Consider the following 27,377-nt stretch of genomic DNA (forward strand, 5'->3'; position numbering starts at 1 on the left):
TCCAATAGTGGTCGGATGGGCACTTTGTTAGCATTTACTTTACAAAACTAAAGTGTCTCATTCACAGTTGACTGAGAAGGAAAGTGTCTCGTTTATATATAATTGTTACATATGTACATCGGTAGCAGTCACTTTACAAAGGCAAAATTATTCCATCAACAGGTAATTGGTAGATGTGCACAATGATACGTATTACTCGGACTAAATTTAAGATTAGCTAAAGTACTGAAGTTTATTTTATAAATACACTTAACAAGTTTAAACAAGCATACACCGAATTATCAACATTTTAATTTCAAGTTAAGTACCGTGTTATCTTCATCAAGTACTATTTTTCGAGTATATTTCAAAATGGTAATCTTGTTTTTAACTGATGAATTTAAGTAGTAACTTGCATAGCATTTTGAATATTTTTATATAAATTTGTGTAAGCTCCTTGAACAAATACAATTTTCTTTTTGTTTGCGACAGAGGACAAAGCTACACAATGGGCTATCTGTGATCTGCGCACCATGGGTATCGAAACCTGGGTTTTGGTGATAGAAGTCCACAGACTTACCCCCAGTGGCGCAGCGGTATGTCTGCGGACTTACAACGCTAGAAATCGGGTTTCGATACCCGTGGTGAGCAGACAACAGGTAACGCTTTGAGTAGCTTTGTACTTAACTTAAAAAAGAGGCTTAGCGCTGTAGCCTTTAGTTAGCGAAATAACTGATTATAAAATTTGTTTCAGAAAATAACTTCTCTATTTGAAAGTTTTTCTTCACTTGTCATATTACTCAAAACTGAAACTGTTCACTTTCTGCACATTGTAAATAGTTATTTATGTCGGACCTCAGAAGTTATTCTACCCACAGGTAAAGTAAAACACTTGTATCATGAACTACTGTGGTATGCAGATGCACGTTTCTCATTCTTCCTTAAAATTTATAATTTTATCTATTAAATTAACACCATTTTCTTTTGTTCTCAAATAAACGGGTTTTCTTCTGGTAAGAAATCAAACGTATAGGCATAATGTAATGAAACCACGTTTAGTTGTGACAGGACAAACGGATTACTTCTCGTAGCAACCAGAATAGTGGTAGTTTTCTATGAATAACGAAGGATTTGTATGTAATCGAGCTGACCCCAGAAGTGTAGAGTTCAAGGCCTACAACTTTTCACTATTATTTAAAGTTGAATTTGCAAATACGTTTTTCCTTACATCAAAACCACACAATGCTAGCTATTGGATATACTGAGGGGAATCGAACTCGACTTTAGTGTTGTACGCATCAGTAACTTACCTGTACCACCAAGAGGAGAGAGCAATTACAACTGCATTAGTGTGCGGTTAAAATTCCGAACCTGAGTACATGAAGTTTGAATGTGTTAAAACCGAGTCAGATGCCCAAAACTCCACTGTTTTGGCTTTCAGCAAACTAATATGACCATTATCTAGATGTAAAAACAGTTGAACCCACGCCTAAAAGTCTAACCTAACCAATTTTCTTTAAACCACCGGGCAAAGAAAAGATAAACGTATTAATTAGACTAGATGGATAGTTATGTTTCTAATACACGTATAGGTTCAATTATAATATTTCACAAATGGTCAATGTTCAGACTTAGAGTCACTAGCTTCTAAACTACTAACTACTGCCGCATAAGAGAAAAAAAAACAATGAAACCAGTTATAAACACTCAATAACAGCGTTATCAAACTGTGGAACGTGAAGTGGTGATGATATGCAAAAGTTGAGTGATGCGAAAGATCATATAAATGAATAATATCCGGTGACTCACTTTGATTTAATTCAAATGCATTATTGTGATACACCAGCAAAGTAATCTTTTCTAACGATTGTCCTCCTTACCACAGCAACTTGGACTCTTCCAACATCGACTACCCATCGCGACAGCAACACCACTACATTATCACGTGATCGCATTGTTTTTCTTGCAAGATGCAGTAAATGGCAATGTGCACATCACCACTTACCAATCCACACACACACACACACACACACACACATATATATATATATACTAGCTGCACCTCTGTAGGGTCCCCGAACAGGTTTTGTTTCAAAAGTAGATAAAACCAAAATTAAGGGTAACAAATCATTTCTTACTTTTAAAGTTCATATGTCATTCTGTTGTAGTCTACGAAGGGCACAGTCCTTCTCGTGGTTCACGTTTTACTGACCTCACAAAAGTACAAACTACATCCCTTATGTGACGTCATTTAAGTGCCTAATGACCAACAAACAGTAAACTACTAAATAGTGGTACGAGTAGTTGAAAAAGATGACCCTTTCCTATCACCTCCTTTTAAGGATATAACTATTAAAGCTGTCAAAAATAGGGCAGAACCCAGGAGTTATTATTCCTTGATAATGGGCAGCTACATTCAGTCTCTTGCATAACGTTTATTATTGCATTTAGCATCTAGTTTAACCCTTAGAAACATTTTCTTTGTTATTGGAATACTTTAATTGCACGTTCACAGACTAGAGAGAGCACGTAACTGGATTACTGTCTGAAAACGGATGCGTTGATGAGAAAATTGCACATTTTTTCATCCAAAATTTACTAAAGTAACATTTCCTTAAACACAGTGAAGAAAGCAGTTCATGCACCATCTCTGGTAACCAACAAAATATTTCCGAGAATAAAAATGCCATACAGATGTGAGATCCTAATTAATATTGTTTGGTTTTACGTAGTAAGGTAATTGTGTTTTTGAATTTCGCGCAAAAGCTACACGAGGGCTATCTGCGCTAACCCTCCCTAATCCAGCAGCATAAAACTAAAGGAAAGGCAGCTAGTCATCGTCACCCACCGCAAACTTTTGGGCTAGTCTTTTATCAACGAATAGCAGGATTGACCGTCACGATATAACTGTCTTACAGGTGAAAGGGCGTCTGATGACCTTCTGATTACGAGTCGAGCGCCCCAACCACCTGACCATTGTAAGATGGCGAAGTGTATGAACAAAACTAGTGTCTTGTTATGCGATTATGATGAACCAAAGTCACTAAATTTCTCATTTATATCAACATTTAAGAGTCAGCATCATTCGGCATTCACTAAGAAAAAAAAGTGTCGAGCATTTCAGAGTTAAATTGGTTAGACCAGAAAACCAACAAACAGGCAATACTTTCGTAGAAACTACAAAGCTCTGGAAACATACAAAAGCAGACTTCGAATATCTTCAGCAGGGAGCCTCATACCATTGCAGAACTGTTGCAAATGGATTAATTTCAATAATAAATGCATCTGCAAATGAGATAATTAACTAGTTGCCATTTTATAAGATGGTAAAGGACAACAGAAGCTAGCTTCGTACTGGATGACCAAAACAAGCAAATAACAGCCTTAAAGTATATGAATCAATAGATCTCCAATGATGAGCACAGACATTGGCTACATGTGCTCGTGTCCCTGCTCTCATGAGCCGTTTTTCTCGGTCATTATAAACTTCTACAAAAACGATTGCACACTTCTTTCAACTTTAAAACAAGTAGTACACACGGAACTTGAAGGTATAAGCAGTGACACTCCAACCAGTATCCTCATAGGCATCTATGGGGGAAAGAGCACTTATCCCACCTGGAAAATGAGAATTACTTCTTTACATATTCAGCATATTGAATTTTTATTCAATTCCCAGCTTCACCCTACTTTACCCATCCCCACCCCACACCCCCCAAAACAAAACGTTTCAACTGACGCCCTGGATATGCTGTTGAGTATTAATAGTAACTATTCCGTGTTTGGTTTGGAATTATGGTTTACAAAATGAACTGAACAGAAATTAAAAACATGTTTATCGTGTGTTTTAAACTTGTGTATACCAGAAGTTACTTTGGGTCTCACATAACATCACTAGAAATGAAAACAAACATTTTAACTTAATACCACGGAAATATGAGAGCATTACTTCCGTAATAATGTCAGTTTTAGTTTCTAACAAATAGAGTTTGAATAACTAATTCGCAATAAAAAGTTTCAAAATCTTGTGCGACTTCTTGTTTCAACAGGTGTTCATATTAAATTGAAACTATGCTCCAATCGTTAAAAGTAAATGTCTCGTGCTAGCTCAACGTGATTATCAAACATCGAGAAAAATTCACGAGGTGGAATGTACGATGTAGTACAAGTAAAATGGAATCGTTCCAACGCACAGGAACAAGAAATATAACAAACTAACGATTACAGTTATCCAACGTCAAACTGGCTGACAGTAACAGAAAGTGGGGTGGAAAACTGATAGACAAACAACTGGTACGTAGAAAATATAACGTAGAGAAACAGTGCTGGAAAATGACACTTGGGAAAAACCTGTAACAATAGTTCTCAACCCTGAACAATGTTAGTTGTGTGTACATATCGAAATGTTCATCCCCAATCCTACATAATCACAAAAAGTCCTAGTGCTATCAGTAGCTCAACACTAATTACACATGTTAAAAGATACATTTTCACCAAGGTGAAACTGAAAGGATAAACGTCTTGAATGGCCGTACCTCCTCTGTTGTGGACTAATTTCGCCTTCCTTGGGTCAGCAAACCAAAGAAATACCATTAGTTCTCTTATGATGGTGAAGTGTATGTAATCTGACGGTTGAGACCGTTTTAATTCACCATACTTTAATCTAATTTAGGTATGTGAATAATGGTATGACATTTCATCCAATTCATTATTCGACATTATACAGTGGGCGAAGAGGTATTTAATTAATTTGACGAAATCTCAAAATTATTCATACATTTCTCAATCAATTTCAGTTACTATATAGAGAAGTAAAACGGTCTCAAAACGCTCATAGACAATTATTGTGAATCTATTGTAGTTACCAATAACTGACATGGGAAAGAAAAGTTTATTCTATCAAATATGGAACTTTAAATTATTCTCAACCATACACACTAACTTAGATATTTGACGAATTCTTCAACTAACCCTACTAAGTCTTGAAATGGTACTAGAATTAACCCAGTAAGCCTACAACTCCATTCAAAAGGTCCTGTGTAATAAAGTCGTCGACTCCAACTATTAATAGTATTTTAATATACCCTGACATCCCATACACAAATACTAACGAGTTCATCGATATACTTGAAAGCTGCTTCTATTTATAACACACCGTGTAATTCAAACTACATTGAAGCGTGCTGCTATAAAATGCCTTTCTTACAAGGTTGTTCAATCTTCCTTAAGACTAAACATGTGCTAAACGGATAATTTGTTCTACAGTACTAACACAAGTTTTAAAAACAAATTAAAAAGTATATTTTTAAAGTCTTAATAATAGAAAAGTATGGAAAATAAAAAGATGTAGCTGGTTATACAAGTCATTTGAATAAAGCTGGCGATTCTACAATACAAGTTATTACTTCTGAAAGTCTAACAAACTAAATTAGAAACTTGCACAAATTATTCAGCTTCAATGAACCGAATTTTAAACTAGCACTAAACCTACACAGTCTTATTAGTAAACAAACTAAAAATAATTTTTTCACCCTCAAATACTAAGAAATTTTCAAAAGTCAAAACGTTTTAAATCGTCATCCCTTCAGGAAAAAAAATAAAAAATCACACCAAACTGCAAAGAAGACTGTTTGGTAAACTTCGAATTTTTATAACTTCTTCAGTGTTAGTTTTATAAAAACAAAAACAAAACGACATCAGTTTAAGTTTTTAATTCGTATACCTTGTTTTACAAAGTAATATTTTTACTATCACTGTACTTTTCTCTCAGCTCAGATACAAATAAAATACCAGACTTCATACTACAAGTACTATCAGAAATATTGAATGTGCAGAGTCAAGGTTTAAAAATGAAAAATTGGTCACAAAGGTCTTTTAATACCTTTTAAGCTTGTAATTTTATAAATCTGGAATGTTATACACTAATTACAGTGTCAAATTTACAGTGCCTTAATATCTATCCAAAACAAAATGATACAGTCCAGTGCCTTAATATCTATCCAAAATGATACAGTCCAGTGCCTTAATATCTATCCAAAATGATACAGTCCAGTGCCTTAATATCTATCCAAAATGATACAGTCCAAATATTCCAGTTTTAACAGTTTCTGCTATTATTTACCTAAGCTTTTTTTTTTTTTCCTCAAAAGATAAAGTTCTTCACTTCATCGTAGAGTACTAGTACCAAAGCTCCACCTGTGCCCCTTAGAACATTAGAGAATGCCCCCTTGAAGAATGCTGCTCCACCTTCAGTTTTGAAAATCTTCTTCCAACAATCGATGGTGTTCCTGTACATCCTCTGTTCTTTAGCTCTTCCACTCTGCATCATCATGCGCCTTCTGACAGTATCAAAAGGATAAGACATAATTCCAGCGACTGTAGTTACTGTCTGAGCAATTAGCCAGGAGATGATAATAGGAGTATTCTTGGGGTCTGGCAGCATACCTTTAGCTGTGTCAAAGAAGCCAAAATATGCTGCTCGATAGATAATGATACCTTGTACAGACACATTGAAGCCTCTGTACAATCCAATGAGGCCATCATGTTTAAAGATTTTGACCAAGCAGTTGCCCAATCCAGCAAACTCTCGCTCACTTGATCCCTTTCCGATGTCTGCAGCTAACCTGGTTCGAGCAAAATCAAGAGGGTAGACAAAACAGAGAGAAGTTGCACCAGCTGCTCCTCCACTAGCAAGATTACCAAGGAAATATCTCCAGAACTGGGTCTTCTTGTCAACACCTCCCAGAAAGACTTGCTTGTACTTATCTTTGAAAGCAAAGTTGAGGGCTTGGGTAGGAAAATATCTGATGACATTTGCCAAGTTTCCACGCCAATAACTCAGGAAGCCTTGTTCTTTTGGGATTCGAATAAAACAATCTATCATTCCTAAAATGTGAAAAAAGGAAAATTTTGAAAAACATAATATTAAGCTTTATGGAAATAGAAATAACATAACTAAAATTAATCAAAACTATACTTTTTGTTTCAATATAAGAAACATTTACAATCTTAAAAAAATAAAATAAAAAATACTGGTGTAGATGAAACAATGCAGTAATTTTGAAGAATAGTTCCAATGGGTCTGTCCAGATAATACTGCATTCAGTGCAACACTATTGCACAATCAAATTAGGAACCAAAATAGGGTCTTCACAGAAAACACCATGAATAATAAAACATTATCTCTTAAAAAAAGAACACTAGAATTTGTATTTATAAAAATATACTTTTTGGACATCTTGGTAATTCTGATATTAAAATGCACAAACTTAATGGCTAGCACCAGGTTTAACTTGTGATTCATTTACAAAATCATATAGAAGTAACATGCCAAAAAAATAAGGGAGGGGACAACATTACCCTTTACCTGATTGACCAGTATCAATTAATATCAACTTTTGTTTCTGCATTCCTCCTTCCTTTGCAATAAAGCAAATAGAAAAAAAAAAGCATTATTTTGCCTCTTCACTATTAATAGGTGTTTTATGGTTTCAAAATACCATTAAAAATCATGGGAAAAAAAATTTAACATTTGTGCTCTCAAATATTTAAGCAAACCATGGTAGTTTGTCACTATACCACGGAATACAATTATGACATACTTTACAGATAAGCAATTCATTCATTATAACAAATACTCAATTTACAAGCTATATGATGAAAACATTAAATCTGAACAAATGATCCAGTATAAGTTGTGCTCTTTAAAACAACACCAGTACTATTTTCACATCTTTTAGACTTTAAAACAGAAATGTAGCATTGATAACTTGTTTTTGTATAACCACCGACCACCAAAAGAGTACCACTCAACATGATACAGCACAGACTATTATCTAGATGGACTTGTACCAAATACCAGCTCCAAACCTTTTTATTTGAAATATTGAAATAGCTGGTTGCAAGAGTTTTCTAGGTACAAAGGTGTTGAATAACAGTTTTTTTGTTTTTATCTCACTATTAAACACTTGGTCAAACATAACAGGCTGACTTGCTCATTAAGATGTACTATTCTGCCAAACTTTCTAGAAACTTCCAACTGTGCATTGTGACAAAATTCAGGTATCCACAGTTTAGTCAGCAATACTGTAGTAGACCTATTGTAGTTGGTAAATGTGTGATGGGTGGTTAAACATTATTCTAAGACACTATTATTGAAAATGTTTAACCTATAAGATATACATCTGTAATCAACTTAAAATTTTCTTTTGTTCACTACATTAAAGTTGTCAGGAGTTAGTCCACTAACATGAAAAACTACTGTGTGATTCATACTTTCTCCCTACTATACCTAATTTTACAATATTTATAGGTTGTAATAAAATATCAAATCTCGTGATTCACATAAATTTTTAGCTTTTTGAGACAATTAAACACAAAATGTGGAGGTTCACAATCTCCCACAATCTTTAGCATCTTTTCACCAAATGCTAAAAATTACAGTTTTAAATTATTAAACTCCTTAATGCTTATTTCTTTAGGCTTTGTTTTCAGGTTCTGATTCAAGCACCTTTACTTGTGTTTTTCAAATTTAACAGTGAAATTAATCTTCTAGCTTCATGCAAATTAAAGAGTTCCAAATGTTAAAAATTATTATTTTTACTGTCTGGATATATCCTTGCCCTCCTGAATACTCTTATCACTGCTCTCCACTAGTTGTAGTAACCATATAGTGCAGTTAGTTAGCTCCCTCAATTACTCCAGAACAATCATTCAACAATTGGCATGCATAAACTAGCATGTCAGTGGTAAAGAAGGATAAGTGGCAAGTACTTATTGGAAATAAATTTTCAGAGTAGAAAAATGTTAACTTTCAAAATGTACTACCTTCTCTCACTCAAAGCCAGAATCTCATACTGCCAATGTGTATGGGCTGGTGAAGACAATCTTAAAGCAGGGTGTTTTAGAATATGAAAAGAAACCACATCAATAAGGTACAGCACTGCTTCTGGAACAGTTATGTTCTTCAGCTCGCAATCAATACAGTAACACAATTAGAGAAAACCTGAACTGATAGGCACCTTTGAAGTCAGAATCACTGTAGAAAGTGCTGGATAACTGACATATATCAGTATGGTGTTGACTAGCACTGAAAGGCTCATGTATGCAACTACTATCCCTTAAATCGAGGTGCCAACAAAAGTGATGCATTTCACATCAAATTACTCCAAGCATGTTCCATCTAGGCAAAACATCCAGAGAAATTACACTGCTGATAACAGATCAACAAGTTCAATATGAAAAGACAAAAACCATCCATAGGAAGCAACTTAGATTGCATCAGATAATGAAAGTGCAATCTATTCAGTGGAAGCACCTTGCATCAGAAACATAAATAACTATGAACTGCCTAAGTAAAAACATTTGAGGGAAATGCTTTGAATACTGAATATTATTGCTTAATTATTCATTGTTCAGTATCATAATAATTGTAACAACTATAACCATCTTCTCACTTAGTTGGTACACAGGCTAGAAAGCTTTGTTTTTCAAAACTCACTTTAAAGAAACCTCCAGATATGGTAAGGACTCCCATGCTCCAATAGAAACATGTTATGGATGTCTTACTATTTTGAAGAGCAGATAGGCCCTAATCATAGGAATTATGAGTCGGCAGGAATGGGCAGAATCTCATCTCCTTTACTACTTCGGTCCATGAGTGATGGTTATTTATAAATGAAACTTCCAACTTTTGGTTAAAACAAAAACAAATACAAATGCCACCATCTCAACAGGGAGCACTACAGATTTATTCATATCTAGTGCAAATATAGAATGGAATATACCTGGACGGGCAACACCCACTACTAGGTGGGATCCTGAAATATGAAATTCAGAGGGTAATATGTTGACTCATCTTTATCAAAAGAATATGTGTGGAATCATTACAGGAATACTATGCCTGCTTCTTGAAGACAGCCAGGTTATGCAAAAAATGTAGTAGTAGTTGTCTGCATCCCAGGTGAACACACACCTCCAAAGGCTGGCAAAGGTGAGGAGTTATAGACAGTTCACTCTCCCATACAGGATTGGTTAATTTAACTGTTCAAATGACCTTGTCCTTGCAAAGCCTTTTTAGATTTAATATTCCTAACTTTCAATGTAGTGTGTATATCTTCATGAAATTTGGCAGTCATACAGTTTATATTAAATCTTTTGCACATACACATACAAATGATTTTTGATGAAGCATCTTTAATAAAATGTATATTTGTCCACAAATATATTCAGTTTTTGTTTTGAATAATTAACATGTTCAAAGAATTTTACATTAATTACTTTTCCTCATCTTGGAAATTTCAAATGTCCTTTGTGTAATCCATAAATTTTTAGCACAACTTTAATTTATTTTCTTTCTTATCTCAAAACTGAATCAGTTCATTTGTAACCAAACAAAATTCTTAACCCTTTTTCCTTCCTAAAATGACTAAATTGTAACACAAAAATTACACTCATTTATCCTAAGTATGTTACAGTATACATCTATTTGTAACTAAATTGTTTTATTGCCTTTGAACCATGTCTAGCTATTATCTATGCCAGTTCATATTATGCTAAAAACATTATCCACAAGCTGTGAGCTGCACTCATGTGTATTGTAAAACATTTATTTTACCTAACCTAATCTTAACTAACCTACAAGGATCCATATTTTTACTTTAGTCACTTTAATAACTAGAATAAGCATGAAAAACAAGAAATAAAATGCTTAATATTTTCTTGTTCTCAACTGTCAAATAGTTAACCCCAAGTTTTACCATTAATAATAGTAATGCACTTAATTTTTATTTAATTAAACAACTCACTAAACAGAATAACAACATCCAAAAAGTAGACAAATTTCCTTGCCTCTCAAAGTTTTCTGGCTTTCTAACTATGTGATAAAAAGTTATTGCAAATTCATCCAAACTAATCGTGAACTTTCTCATGGAAAGGATGTTGGTACTCTGAATGAAACTCACAGATGACATTTTATTGGTTATAGATAATATATAAACATAAGAGAACTATTGACAAATTATGAACAAGAGATACAAGATAGGTGTGACAGAAATGGTATGATTTTCTATTTAATAGCTGTTACCACACAAAATTGAAGATTATAAAAAAATATATGGTTTTAGTAATGATGATTTTATGTAAAAGTAATTTTCTACTTTTTCAATGAGTAATAGATCCAATGGAGAAGATGGCATGCTTATAGAAAATGTCACGAAGGGATATTCAGGATTTTATGAAATACTATCTTGAAGAATAAAAAACTAAATTTATATAGTATTAAAAATATGGATTATTAGCCAAGATTTTATTATTCTAATTGGCACAACGAACGAAAAGCTGTTCAATAAAATTTTGAATTTATAAGACTAAAACATTGTGCCAAACCTAGTAAAGGACTTGGGAAGATCAGGTTAAATGATGAATTAGGTGCCAAGAATTCTTGTGCAGATAGACTTTCCATAGTTTCTTACAAATTAGGAACTCAAGTTACCAATATTGACAAGCTAGAATCTAAAATAAAAAATCAACAATCAGAAGAATTGTAGGTTTCACACCTACTTTTATGACTTGCAAATCACCAATCACAAAGTTTAGAAGTATTTACTTCTAAAAATTGTTCTTTCCATGGAATATTTCATACAAGTCTTTAATGAGATCAAAAATTTCATTTTTTTTTTTTTTAAACCCAAGTTCAGAACAGGTACTGAACCTGATAAATTATTGTGGAATTCTATGATATTAACAGTAATTTGATTTTTAACTGTTGTAAGATCTATATTTAAACTCTCCCAAAATAAATTAGTTCACATCCTCTATATACAAACTTGGACAAGCTTTAACACCCCACACATTTAAAATTCATAACTAAAAAAGAATCATTTCCTGTAATTATTTATTATTGTACGTTTTAAGAAAATACTGAAATTGAGAACTTTTCTTAAATGGTAAGTATACATACATAACTAATATATACATATTAAAACTGAAACACTTTTACAAAAAAACTAGTTCACTAAAACGCAGCCAAGACAGGTCACTTTCTAGAGGCCATTTTTATACTTTCAGAAATGGTGTAAGTGCACATGCACCATGTCATGCCAGGTACTGCTAAAAGGTAAGTATAATAAAAATAAATATATGTAAATGTATATGTGAAGAAATTTAAGCTATTTAGACTAAAACATTTGTTTTTTGTGCTAATTTGTAGTCAATCTACAACAAAAAATTTTCTTAATTTATTGGGTTGAGGAATAATTTGTGAGCGTTTTTTCAAGGTAACAAAATATATTCATAAATGAAACGCTTTCACAAAATATTTCATGTCATTTGGTAGATAATTTTTTGCTCTAATAGATGGTGTGTTTGATTTTCATATGTCTTTAATTTTTGCTTTCATTTTCAGTTCATTAAATGGACTGTCAAGTGGACAAAAATCGAGCATTTTTGACACCATCTGCTTTTCGCATTTAATTTCTTGCAATTTCGTTTAAAACAATGCATACTATATACCTAGGTATTACATGAAATAAAGTATCATAATAAATGTTTTGGGTGTAATGTGTTCATGCATTGAAGCATTGTATAGTCTTGCATGTAATGCTTGAATGAAATTATTTAAAAACGCTCACGAATTATTCCTCAACCTAATATGTTAGTTATAAGATTAATTCTATGGCATTTGTCAATTTGACCAAAGTAGAGAAAATAACAAATAAAATAGTCTTACTGAAAACAAATGTTTGAAATGGATTTAGGAGGTTTTAGAGAGTACACAAATAAGATTTTTGGGGCAAAGAATAGTTTTTAAAACACAAAAATTTTGGACTATTACAAAACAAACATGATATATTTGCTAAACAATCTTAAGTTAAAATACTTCATTAAAAAATTATTTTTCACACACAAAAGACTTGGAACTATTACTAAAAGTCTACCAAATTCTGTGAAGATACAAATACAGCTTTACAAGTTATGATATAAATACTTAGGGTGTAAGTGTTTTGTACTTACGTATTTTGTATAAAGCCCATTGCAAAAGGTTTAAGAGGAAAAGGAGTGCCACCAAATGTAAAGGAGCTTAGCATAAAAGTTTACAGCGGTAAGACAGCATATAATGTAAAGGTGTACAATATGTAATCCTGTATCACAGATTTAAACTATGCTATTTCTATTGAAGTTTTATAGCAAGTTTACATAAACTAGAAATAGGAATTCAATTTTTTACAAATTGTATTTAGTTATTTTAAGATTAGTATTTTATAGGGTTTTAACTCTTAATATTATAATGAATATACTAAATGTATCAAATAGTTCCTATATACTAGCATGTCATGGCACTAATAATGGAAAGAAAATTATACTGAGGTTAAAGTTTTGCAGCTAACATCTGGATATCAAATTGTAAAAACAAACCACTAACAGAACAGCCCACATGGAAAGGGTTAAACCTTACAAGTTCACTGACTCAAGAAAGTAGGGGCAAAGAACAATATCTTGCAGGTTTTTTGTTGTTGTTGGAAGAGTATTTTACTGGAGTTTATTGGTCAAAACCAAAAATCAGAAGCCTTATTAATAAGGATGAAAATTATGCACTCCATTAAATACTTTAAGTATTAATTTTTGTAACAATATTTCTAGTTTAATAAAACAAATATTCTGTGATAAATAAGACTGCATTATATAAAGGAAAAATTAAGGAAATGTTACTGAGAATTTCTGAACTTTAGTTGTCAATAAAATCATTTCAACAACTTGGCACTACTTTGAGGATGAATAGCTTACTGCACACAAAGGCTTGTCTAGAGTTTGAAAATTGGTAGTTATAGTGGACATAATGGGTGGTGATTGGGAGCTATGCCAGTTAGTTTAGATAACTGGTTGCAGTTCTTTATCTTAGTATAATTTTTTACTGTGCTACTAATTATTACTTTACTACTATAATGGAGGATGAAATGCCACCTTCAGGAGGTACCTTAATTACCCCTAAGTGGTGGTACCTTATTTCAATTTTTTCTTTACTTTGCAGGCAGCATAGGATGGTACAGATGCGAGATGTTGTAGGCTTGAGCACTTGCATTTCACTCTACTAATTTTTATTTCTTTTGATTATTTATTAAGAATTTCTTCATGTAAGACTGGCAAACAGAGGTTAAGACTGATAGTGTATCCCCACCACAATGTGGGTCCTACTTCCAGTCACCTCCAAAATGTAGGGTATATTTCATATCCCACATTATAGCCTGTACCTAGAGAATCATTTTTGATACGGGCAGCATCTTTGATTTTTATTTCAGCTTGTTTTTGTTTATTGCAAGTCAGAGGTTTAGATATGCTGTTTTTAACCATCCTTCCTTTTGAGACTTGCCATGGCCAAGCAGTTAAGATACTCAATTTGTAAGTTAAGGGTCACAGGTTCAAACGCCTGTCACAAACACCCTTGCACTTTTAGTTATGGGTCCATTATAATGTGACAGTCAATCCCACTACTTGTTGGTAAAAGAGTATCCCAAAAGTTGCTAAATTAAGGACAGCTATTGCAGTTAGCCCTCTTGTAGCTTTGCACAAACTTCAAACAACCAAACCTTATTTTAAAATTTTGTTTTACTGGACTGTTAAGTATCTTCTATACATAATACATACAAACATTGTAAACTAGGAAACAGGATGTTCATAAGCACTTTCACACCTTATACCACCACTAATTCCTGATCACCCAAGTTTATTGGATCAAATACAACTTTGTACAAAGCCATGTCACATATTTTCTCTTACTTTTATGAAGTACTCTGGACAATTCTTGTTGCAACTACTCTAATGTACAAACTGATAAATTCTACCCCACTGTGTTCTAGGAGCTGAGATTCAAATAGTTTCTATAGGATGATTCTGCTTGAACTTGTTCAGCCAGCTCAGACTTAAAATCATAACTTTTAATAATACTTTAAAAAACTGTTGCTGTAACAATTCCAATGTTAATAAGTTCATAAATCCTGGCCTACTGCATTTTCAAAGTATAAACAGTTCAGGGAATCACACTACATGAGCATATTTGATCTTCACAGTACTCAAACTAAGGTAACATCTAAACATGAATGGTGATTCGTTATATTATGTAAGTTCTATTTCAGTTGCTAACAGCTGAATAAACTGAAGAAATTAGTATGAAAAATTAGAAGAAACTCAGGAGATTTACTTTGCATCTTTGCTGAAAAGAAACAAAATACTATTTGTTTGGTTCTAATTTCTAATCTATCTGCAAGTAATAAAATAACTAAAGAAAACAAATGTAAATTGTGACCATAAGCACTTTGAATTTTGTGATTTATACCAGCAATACATTTTATTTTGCACTTGCAACCTTTATTTTAGTTACAGTTTGATTACTTGTCTTACAACCTGGTGAATCAAGTATAACGTTACATTAGAAAAAGTAACAGAACATGTAAAGCTTTACCAAATATAAAGCTGTTTGACATATAATTACAATATTTTTTTCACTTGCTTTCACTAATTATTATAAATATAATGTAAAAAATAGAAACATATTAGGTAAAACAAAAATCTTCATGGTATATACACACCAGTTGTTTGTGAATTACACTATTTGATATGCTAAAATGAACTGCACATGCACCTTGGAATTTAACTTGTGTCAGAATATTTCTGGTCACACATTGTTCAAATGTTAATAAAACAAAGCAAAATATTGTTACAAGATTTAAGTTACTTAGAATAAATATTTGTTCCTGTTACAATTATTCTGTATGAAAAAACAATTTAAGTTTATTTCACAATTTTTATGATTGTTACAGGGTTGGCTAAATTGACCAATATCACAGGGGTAATTTAGTATCAATAAGATAAGAGATTAAAGTTTATCTAAACATTTGATGATTATTTAGAAGATAGAAATTATGCAAATGAAACTTCACAAACTTCTGATAAAAATACTTTCATTTTAAAATCAAACTTACTTTATATGAAGGTAGTTGACATTTTGAAAAAAATTTACAAGCAAATCTTAAATAAAAAATTCTTAGTACTTAAGATAGTATGTATATGGATTCCACCCAGCCCACAGCTCAAAGGAAGCACAGTCAATCAAGATATGGGAACAAACAGAACAATAATACCTGGTGTTCATTTGTATGAGGAGTATTTCACTGATGTTCAATGGTTAGTCTCAAATCAGATCCTTTAGTAATAAAGATAAAAATTACCCAATCTCAGCTGTAATCCAATGAATTTCTTTCAACCATATCAAAAAGTAATGTTAAAATATGAATAGTGCATTTTGGAAATGAAAACTATAGTAGTTGATGAAGAGAAACAATCTAGAACACCAGAGAGCATTATCTTTTAATAATTACACATGCTAATTTTTTCTATAAAACTTAATTGTATGCTAGTTCAAAGTACTTTACATTGAACATTTGAATATGAAAGTGATAGTTAACAGACCTAGTCTATAGTTCAAAATATAACACACCATCAGCAGTTCAGAAATAATAGCCTCAGCAAATGGAAGCTATCATTCCAGCAACACAGTTGTACAATTTCAAAATGCCAAGTTCAAAAATACACAAGCACACATTGTGGGTGGTAGTAGCTTAAATACAACCAATGAACTTTTATTAGAAGTAACATAAATAAAGCCAATGCCTACATATACTGGTGTGATAGTAATGCTGCAATCTAAAAACATTAAAAGTTTTGATCATCTTATGTCATCAGCAAATTTACAGTACCCATTTCCAACACTGTTTGAGTAGCAAGCTTTACTACACCAGGTTTTGAGGATACCAAGAGGCAAAACATTTGGTCTTTCTCAATGCATGAATGTGGCTTTGTCAATCAAAATAAAAAAAGCTAAGATCACTAGAGCTGGTAACACCAGAAAGACTGTTCAATTCTGTAGACTGGTAATGTAAATAAAATTTTTTAGATGTAACAGTTATGATATTTAACATAAGAGAACTTCCAGTAAGTCAAGGTGCAGATTCAATGGGATACAATCTCTATTGTTTACTTCCTCACAAAATATGAATACAAATCATAATTAGGTAAACAGCAAAGGAAAGAAAAAAACTGAAGGACAAAAGGATATACCGTATTTTCTGCCTAATAAGCCGAATTTCTGGCCCTAAATTTTGGACCTGATTTTTGGGGGTCGGGTTATTGGCTGATCACTCCTTTCGGAAATTTCTTCTTCTTAGGAAATGTTTTTCTTTTGAAAATTACCATAGGCGGTAATTTTGTCCCATCAGCAAAGCACGTTAAGACTACAGTGAAACGTTGTTTCTGGAATTTCATTGGTTACCTAATTACAGTGAGTGGAGCCAATAACGAATGACATATTGATTCCATCTCTGTCTCAATATGACACATTCTGCTTTACTACAGAACTCCAATGATCACACACAACATGCATGCTGACGCTGAAACGAGACTAAGAAATCATTTTGAAGAAACTTGTCACTTCTTAAAAATGGCTTCGGCTTATTGGGCAGTAATAAGCAAACACCCTCATTTTCAGAGCTGAAAATTGACCTCGGCTTAATCGGCGATTCGGCTTATTAACCGGAAAATACGGTACTTGGGAACAATTCAGTGTAATTTTTTCAGTTCCCCATCATCACTGTAGAAAAAGGAAGAGATTTCTACCCACTGCTTCATGATAATCACAATTGGTAAACTAACAAATATTAATAGCTAACACAATGAATTAAGTACATTTAAGATGGAACTATGATGTAATATTTGTATAATATCAAACAGGTTTGGGCAAAAGCAACAAGGTATGGTCTAAATGTTAGAACTTGTATAGCTAAATAAGCTCACTCAGTATACAAGTAACAGAACTATTAATTTGTTTCACTAGTAAAAAGGAATTTTCCAGAAGATATATCAAGTACAACTTTACATGGAAGAGGTTAAATTTCTATAATGTCAACCAATTACATCAGCAAAATGAACTGACCAAAAGGTTGGTTGATTTAGTATTTTATGGGACAAAGCAGCTAGGCCATCTGTGGCAAATGTCTGGTAAAAAGGTAAAAATAAAGTAAATGTAGTAAAATTCATAAAAGAAGATGAAGGTAAAACAAAACAGCATTTAAAAATATAAATAGCATAAAACCAATGTTGACATCCAGTCTATAATGTGAAGAGAGAAACTACAGTAAGAGAAGTTGTAAAGGACTTTCTGTAGCATAATGGTAATTATCATAACCCACCAGGAAGACTAACAGGTAAGTACAAGAACCACCGTCAGTCACCTGAAGTTGGCCTTTCCAGTCCTGGTTCCAGATTGTGTATCATGATGGCCAGTACCAAAAAGTAAAGTAATAAAAGTGTTAAAAGACAAGCAGCAAAATTGTAATAATAAGTCGCCAGGACGACTAATGGGTAGTTCAAACAGCAGTGTTAGTCACCTGAAGTTGGCCTTTCCAGTCCTGGTGTCGAGTTATTTAATGTTATGGCCATTTTCCAATTTCAAATTGAACTAGAAAGATTAAGACTCTTAAAAAGGAACCATAATTAAGAAGGTGTAATGAATAAATATCAAACACTTAAATGACATTAAAAAGATTAATGGCCATTAAAAAACTAAACTTTATCAAGGTGGACAGTGACGACCAATAACAGTCTAATGTTATGGACAAACCTCGGGATAGAACATGTTTAAAATGGTGCCATCATTGAGTCATAATGATGGCAAGAAAGTGATTTGAGTGTTACATATACTGCACACTGGTGTATCAGTTTAAGATAAAAGAAAACAATGAGTTAAAAATCTGTGACCAATGCATAGTCCAGTTAGAACAACTTCCTCCTTCCGATCCTTATTGAAGCAAGACGGCCAAAGTTCAATATAGGGTTTTATTTGGAAAAGCTTGTTTTCGTGTTGCTCACTCCAAGTCCACTGCCAGCTGGCACGGAGTCGAGCCTTGAATACAGAACCATAGTCCACGTATGGAAGAGGCACTGCGATGAGAGTGCAAGAGCAGATAGATTTAGCTACCATATCTGCAAGCTCATTCCCATGAATACCAACATGGCCTGTATCCAGAAAAAACTGGATAGAAGCAGATGTTAATAAGAAATGGGCCAGTCAGTTTTGAATATCAGCAAGAACAGGGTGTGAACCAATGTGAAGGGATTCCAGAGCCAGTAGAGAACTAAGCGAGTCACTATAAATAGTGCAGTTGGAGTACTGCTTGGCTTCAATATGATCCAGGGCAAGATAAATGGCATACAGTTCAGCAGTGAACACAGAAGCTGCAGAGGGGATTCTGCATGCAACCACCAAACCGCAACAAACCATGGCAGAGCCCACAGTCACCTGATTTGGAACCATCCATATAAATTGGAATGGAAAGATTGTTCAAAAGATGTTCAGTAAACAAAAGACGATACTTCCAATCAGGAGTATCTGCTCTTCTCACATGACCTAAAGAAAGATCACATTTGGGAACTGTGGTGGGATGGGCTGACCAGTGGATATTGCAATGTTATCCAAGGACAGACCCAATTCATCCAACTGTGCCTGGATGCAAAGGCCAAAAGGAGCAATGGCAGATCATCTGTTCTGAAAAAGTATGGCCCACGAGAAAGGAAAACACAACTCCAGATGGGATGCTTTGGTAAGGAACAAAGTTTTGAATCATATTGTAAAGACAGTTGCAAATGGCAAAGTTGCAAAGAAAGTTCACAAGACTCTACATATAACCTCTGAACCCGGGAGGTGCGGAAAGCCACAGTGCAAAGCCAAAGTCCTTGATGATGAATGGGGTCCAGCATCTTTAAGGCCAAGGGTCTGGCAGAGCCATAGACCAGTGATTTATAGTAGAGTTTCAATTGAATAAGAGAACAATACATCTTTAACATAGAACATTGATCCACTCCCCAACTGGTGGAACAGAGGACACAAGAGGATGTTCAGTGCTATTGTACATTTAACCTGTAGCCACTTAATGTGTAGTATAAAGGTCAGCTTACGGTCAAAGATAAGCTCCAAGAACTTGGTCTCAGGGACAACAGGCAGCAAAACTTTACCGATCTGGAGTTCAGGATCAAGGTGAATACTCCATCAGTGGCAAGTGCATGCTTACAGTTTTAGAGAGAGAGACATTAAAGCCATTTTTCTTGGTCCACTTCAGTACACAACTGAGGGCAGTTTATAGTTGCCACTCAATAAAGCTCAGATTCGACAACTGACATGAGATATGAAAGTTGTCGACATAGAGCCCATTTGTAACAGTGAGAGGAAGTTGTTCAGTGATGGCATTAATCTTTATACTGAAAAGTGTGACACTCAAAACACAGCCCTCAGGGACTTCAAGTTCCTGCAGAAAAGAACAGGAAAGTGTCAAACTGACATGAACTTGGAATTTCCTGACCATTAAAAATAATAAAAATGGGTAAATGGCAAAGTAATCCATATATATATATGTGGGTCTCACAAAATGCCATACCTTCATGTTGTGTCATAAGCCTTCTCAATGTCAAAGAATATTGATACAAGATATTGTTCTTTGAGAAAGGCTTCTCTGATTGACGTTTCAAGTCAAATCAGGTGGTCCATGGTTGAGTGTTGTCGTCGGAACCCACACTGGGCGGGCAAGAGGAAGTTCCTTAATTCGAGGAACCAAACAAGATGAGCATTAACCATCCTTTCTAAGGTCTTACTGAGACAGTTCGTCAAAGCAATTAAATGGTAGTTTGTTTCCTAGGCTTAGAGAAAGGTAAGATAATAGCCTGGTGCCAGGCATTAGGAAAAACATACTCCTGCCAGATCTGGTTAAAAACAATTAGAAGAATATCAAGAGAAGCAGGAAATAGATGGTGCAGCATGTCATAGTGTACATCATCAGGTTTAACAGATGTACTGCCAGACCAATGAAGGGCCAGTTTCAGTTCCACCAGTGTAAAGGGACAATTATAGTCATGGAGACAATCAGTTTGAAAGGAAAGAGGTGATCACTCTGCCTGAGTCTTGATGGCCAAGAAGGTGGAAGAACAAGCAGAAGTGCTAGATACCCAGCAAAAGCTTTCACCTAGAGTATCTATGATGCTCCAGACATCAGCTACTTCTTGGTCATCAGAGTAAGATTGAGAGGGGGGACAGAATTATATAGCCCACTGACCTTTCAAATCTTATCCCATGACTTTGGAACTGGTGGAAGAAGATATGCAGGTTGTAAACCTAATCCAAGATTCGTTCTGGCTTTGACGTCTTACCCACTGAGCACATGCACGGGCCTGCTGGAAAGCAATGTGGTGCAAGAACATGGGATATCTCCAAAAGGTATTCCAGGCCCATTTTTGAACTTTCCATGCTATGTGGTTGCCCACCACGTGGATTCTACCACGGATGAGGATATCATGGAAAACATGTCGAGGTTTTAGGAATACACTGAGCAGCTGCTTGTATAATACAACCAGTTACTACTGTCACACAGTCGTCTATTGATGGCTTACAGACGTTGGCAGGATAAAGTTCTGAGAGAGCAGCAAAAGAGGGCCAGTCTGCCTGATCCAGCATCCACCAGGGCACACGGGTTGGTGGCATTGACCACGGCCAGTCTCTCTCAAAAGTATAGGAAAACGATCACTGCCTCGTGGATTGTTGTCAACTGTCCATGAAAACTGAGGGAATAATGAAGGGGAGTAAACAGAGAGACCAATAGCAGTAAAGGATGAACTAGGTGTGTGGAAATAAGTGAAAGAACCAGTATTGAAAAGAGAAAGGTTGTATTCAGAGAGCATATGCTCTACAGAGTAACCCTCCCATTAATATCAGCACTTCCCCAGAGGGGATGATGTCCATTAAAGTATCCCAGGATTAGAAAGGGAGATGGCAACTGTTCAATGAGTGCATCAAGGTCTGATTGATTATGTCTCTCCATGTGACAGGTAGAGAGAACAAACGGTGATGGTACGACCCAAGGAAACATGGATGGCTACGGCCTCCAAGGGTGTGTTGAGTGACAAAGACAGGGTGGGCACATGCTAATCAACCAACAGTGTCACCCCTCCATGCACTAATCCATCACAATGGCTGTCATTTCTGTACAGAGAAAACTGCCAAAAGGTGACTGTATCAGCAGGCTTCAGAAATGTTTCCTGTAAAGAAAGACATACAGGATGGTGGGAAGCAAACGGTGTTTTGATGTCATCCAGATTATATCATAAACCTCAACAGTTCCATTGTATCAAGGTGGCCATTTTTAATGACGTGTTGATGAATTGGTTGGAGAACCCTTCTGTTTGTGACGTCTCTTTTCCTTCCTGTCCTTATTCAGGGGAGGCCTATCAACCTCCATGGATCCTGCCCTGGGTCAATTGGGTAGTTCTTTGTTATTGGAAGGGGATTCCAGTGACTGAGCATGCAAACCAATGACTGTTTTGCACCTTGGGATGAGTGAAAAAGATGTATCTGAAGAAATGCCTGTACCTGGAACCAAAGGATGTGAATCTTGAGGTTTGTTGGAATGTATGGGAAGAACAGAGATGGGTGTAGAAGTTGATTCATTAACTTTAACCATGGAGGTCAAAAGGCCTTTCATTTGTTTTGAGAACAATTCTTTTGGAGGCACAGAGAGATCTGTCTGCACTCCCACTATAGTTGTGGAACAAAGTGCAGTATCATGTCCGAGATGAAGTGGTAGACAGCAATTTCCAAACCTCAGGATAAGTAATGTTATGAGTTGTTTTCAAATGCTGCACCTCTTATTCCTCCAGCCATTTAGGGCAAGAACAAAAGTAGGAAGGGTGAAAACCATTGCAATTGGCACAATATGGGTCCATTTCACACTCATAGGCATCGTGATCCTTGCCACCACAGCGAACACATGTCAGGGTACCATGACATGATGTCTTTGAGTGACCATACCTCTGACACTGGAAACAGAAAGGATTTGGAATGTATGGCCATACCCTGCAATTAAGATAACCTGCCTTGATAGTGGCAGGTGCACGTGGTGATGTAAATGTCAAAACGAGGATATCTATCAGTAGTGTAACTCCATCTTTGCCTCACTGCAGAAACTCCTTGAGTGGAGAAACCAGCAAGAATCTCTGACTTGAGGATGTTCTTCAAATCCCTCTCAACAATAACTCCTCGTGATGAATTCAAAGTAGTATGAGGTGCAACCTCAATAGGTATATCCCCAATTGCCTTTGAATTCAAGGAGTTCACTGTGTTAGGATGTGGATGTTTCAACCAATATATGATCGAAGTTTCTTTACTGACTTTGGAGAGCCAGCAAGTCCCTCCAGTCCCTTATGACTAAAAAAGGGGGACACATTTGCCCTAAAAGTTTCTCTGAAAGATAATGTAGGATGAGAAAATGAGGTACAACTGGTGGTATAGGTTTTGAAGATTGCTGATCAGAGTCTTCAAGACATGGTCGTTTACCTATCGACTGTTTTTCAGTATTTTATTTATATTTTTATTAGGAGGATCCATAGGACAAAAAGAAAATTTCGATGCCCACTGATCCCACTCACCATGGAGCTCTACGAGGGGACGCACTACAAGATCAAGCAAGGACACTGCAGCAACGCCAGGATTTTGTGAGCACTATACCCAAACACAAGCATCAGACACAATGTCCACAACACCCGTTGAGAACTTCTAACACTGGTACTTAGTTGACTCTAGCCCAAGTGGACTAGCCAACTGACCCAAGAGGGGCCACCCATCTACAAGAATTCAAGACCAAAGTGGTGTGTCAGGGTTGGACCCCTCAACCACCAAGATCCTCTCCTCCCCTTCACAGGTCACCACGTTGGTGGATGTTTAGATCCCAGAGAAGGTAACCTGAAAGAACAGAACCTTCCCTGGAAGGTCCCCTCACCACATACAGGAATCCACACCAAGGGGCTGACCAAAAAGATGTTTAGTCTTTACTTTGCACACTTCCATCATGATTTGACAAACACAGTTGAAAAACAACTGTTGATCCAAATGATGATTTTCTTAACTATTGTTAATGCATACACAAACAGCAATTAGCTGACATTCCCAGGAGGTTTTTATATCGTTTCTAGTTGCAGCTCTTGTGGAAAACTTTTAACCAGTGGGTCTTTCTGGTATACCCAGCACTCATTACCAATTTTCAGGAATGACAAGCTGGACAGGCACTTCCCATCATCATATACCAATAAGGTGCACTGCTCTAAAAATAAACAGTCTTTTCATCATGATGTGCATCTACACCTCTGCATAAGGCATATGACAAATAATCTTACATGTCAAACCTTTAGAAGAAATGAACTAGTAGGATTATTGGATTACAACCTTCACCTTGGCAAAGAGAATAATTATAGTTATAAAACAGTTGAACACGCCAGTCACCAATTCAGATTTTATATTATCTCTTACTTTATTAAACAGAAATCAATATTTCACTTATTTTTTACTATAAAAAATTGACACAGCAAGTATTATATTCAAACTGTTTTATTAAGTCAACAAAGATCTATCAAAAACAACATTACTTTAACAAAATGACACTTTGTAAAAATAGTTTTTGAGGTTAAATCAGCTTTTCCTTTTTTTGATGGAAGTGATTTTTCTCTTATTTTCACTTCTAGAATTTTTCCAGGGAGGAGTATATGACAACTGATGAGGTGCAGTATGTCTACATAAGGTCCAGTAGTATTTTAATTAACATTTGTAGATAAAACTATCAAAACTAGAAACATTTTATGGAGGCAGTTCTCCCTGCCCTATGGAGAGAAAAGCCTTATTGTTTGATCATATCTTTTTATAAGCAATATGTAATCCATGTATCATTCCCCACTTGGAAAGTAATGAATTTAAGCAAGTCCAATTTTCCAGAATATGAAAACATTTTAGAATCAAAAGAAACCTCTGCATTCTTGCTCATTCTGTACCATGGCAAGTGAACTATTTCATACAGAATATGTGAAGGATGACAGAGAATGACAACAAGGATATTAAAAGTAATTGTCATGTGTACATTTCTTTTTATACCACAGGCAAGTGTTTGCAGCTTTCACGTGTTTAAAAGAAGGAGACTTTTAAGAACGTGATTTTTAAAACAAGAAAATCTAAGCAATCCACCAAGAATTTATTGTTAATTATTATTGGAGAGATTAGCAATACACTAATTAAGAGTGTTCTCTAAGAACTTACATTAATGATTCAAGGCTCTCTCTCTTCTAGACAGACATACACACGATGGTTTGTGACACATCAGTATCATCTACACATATAACATTTTCTTGGTACTCAAATCAGGTGAACGAAAAAAAAAATGTTACTGTAGATGTCTTCTACTCATAATCCCTAAAGGTAAAAGTGCATAGTACTAATATTAGCAGTGTTTGACGAATTTCTCTGCACTACATACTATTAATAGTATTAATATTAACGCATTTGGATACTAATTATTATTGACGCCACTTCATATATATTTTATGTACCGTAATTTGTGTTGCGGAAAACCAACAATCAACTCTAAAAATCACATTTTTTCTGTGATCCAGTCAGAATTATTATTTTTTTAATAACTAATCCCGAGACGTGAATAACTGAGCGTTGATAATTATGATTTAACTATGTTAAAGGTCTAGCCGCTGAACAAATTGTTAATAATGGTGGTGGCGGCGGGGACTGGTAAAGAAGGCCAACTTACCTTTATAATGTTTATCAGGTGATATTTGTTTAGAAGCATGCTGAACTTGAAGAAGTAATTTTACTCGTTCAATAGGTGCTACAGCTGTTTTTGAAATAGCAGCAGCAATTCCACCGGCCAGAAAATCTTTAGCAAATGAGACAGGATCTAAGGTCGACATAATTGCAAAATGTTCAACTTCACTCTGCTACAGCACCCCGCAGAAAGAAAGCTGACGTGTTCAACCAACAACTTTATTGGTCAGATGACGAACAAATAATCTGGAAAGTTAATGAACAAATACATTTTAAACAAGCATGAAGTACTGTGTTTTTCGACGTAAAATAATATTGCTGCAAATATATTTTGTTATCGTTATCATAAAATTTAATAAAGATGTTAAAATATTTAAAGTTTTTATTATTGCCCAATCAATTTTAAATAGTACGAATTCGGCTTTTGTATATCACATTAATAGAACTATAAATAACTAAAATAAATACGTAAGGATAACCGAAAGGAAAAATTCTAATTGTATGTAAATACTTTTTGTTTTATGCCATCTAATGTTCATTATACCAACAAAAAAGAAATTAGCATTTCGTATTTAACATTTTAATCCTCAATATTCTTAACTTAATCCTTAACGGCTTTTCCGCTAACTTACAACACATGCAGTAACATTATCCTTGACTATATTCTTATCATTTTGATGTTTTTGTTCACTGAAGGATTTTTTTACGTATTTACATAATGTGATAAGTGTATAAGTTTCATAAAAGTAGGCCTTTAAGGAATCAGAAAACTTCTTTTAGTACGTAAAAAACTAGTATATACAACATCAATAGTAGATAAATACATAATATCAAGTAAAGCCATCTGAATAAAAGTTTAGACCCAATGTTATCTAATTTGTTTTTATGGATACGAGCTCCTATTCTTTAACGTATCCTCTTCAGTCTAACGTGTGTTTTTAAGAGAAACAATATTTATTTTACAACTGAAGTTTCAAGTTCCTCGTTGGACGGGGGTATAAGATCTTTATGAGTTTAACTTATAATGACCTTTAAAGATGTTGAAGTTTGGCTACATTTGGATTAACGAAATTTCTTTATTTCTTTCTTTGACATAATTTCTAGTTCGTTTCCCATCGGTGGACACAGCAAATAGCCCGATATGGCTTTGCAAAAAGAAAACACAAACTTAATTTCTCTTATCATGTAATAGTTTCGACTGATTTCTAATTTATTTTATAATAAAAATTCTTAAAATATTGAAAAAAAGCATTATTTTTTATCATTTTAACATTATTTTTGTGCTCCTAGAATCTTATATCTAGGTTTCTACCCGTGTCACTAACAAAAATATTTTTCGGAGTGTTGACAGGGAGCGAGACAGATGCCCCACTTTTAATACTGAGGTGCAGACTTCTTTCGGGGTAAGCCATAATGTTGGAATATTAATAAAAAACTTTTAAGTTGCTGCATGTTTGTGACATTTCTCTAAATCCATAATATTCGAACTGTGACTGAAATTTATTTTCACATCATACTATAATGAAACTCTGCTTATGTGATACTGGAAAAAAAAAAAAAAAAAACTATTTATAACGCGATGTGCAACCCCAACTTCGCAAAATTTTTTTCTGTGTGTATGTTGATTTGCAATATCAGTCACGATTTTCATATTTTGCTTCCATTTCCCGTGACAGAGAACTTTATTTTTTCCATTCTTAGAGAGCAGCTATAA

The 27,377-nt window shown here is 34.6% G+C and overlaps 1 protein-coding gene across 5 annotated transcripts; it reads right to left on the minus strand.

Annotated features, from left to right (window-relative positions):
* Positions 1 to 5,675: 5,675 nt before the first annotated feature.
* On the minus strand, positions 5,676 to 25,904 carry LOC143244426 (ADP/ATP translocase 3-like). 5 transcript variants are annotated; one of them, XR_013025085.1, is made up of 3 exons: positions 25,650 to 25,904; positions 6,035 to 6,864; positions 5,676 to 5,927 (listed from the first exon to the last, which is right to left on the minus strand). XR_013025085.1 is itself a non-coding variant. In XM_076489059.1 (2 exons), the coding sequence occupies exons 1-2, from the start codon at positions 25,807 to 25,809 to the stop codon at positions 6,122 to 6,124; spliced, it is 903 nt and encodes a 300-aa protein (XP_076345174.1). In that variant the 5' UTR covers positions 25,810 to 25,904; the 3' UTR covers positions 5,676 to 6,121. The 5 variants fall into 5 exon arrangements, 1 of the variants encoding a protein (XP_076345174.1); XR_013025083.1 differs by having other exon boundaries at positions 5,676 to 5,966; XR_013025081.1 differs by having other exon boundaries at positions 6,001 to 6,864.
* Positions 25,905 to 27,377: the final 1,473 nt, after the last annotated feature.

The sequence above is a fragment of the Tachypleus tridentatus genome, chromosome 1 (genome assembly GCF_004210375.1).
Source record: "Tachypleus tridentatus isolate NWPU-2018 chromosome 1, ASM421037v1, whole genome shotgun sequence".
NCBI classification, from domain to species: Eukaryota; Metazoa; Arthropoda; class Merostomata; order Xiphosura; family Limulidae; genus Tachypleus; species Tachypleus tridentatus.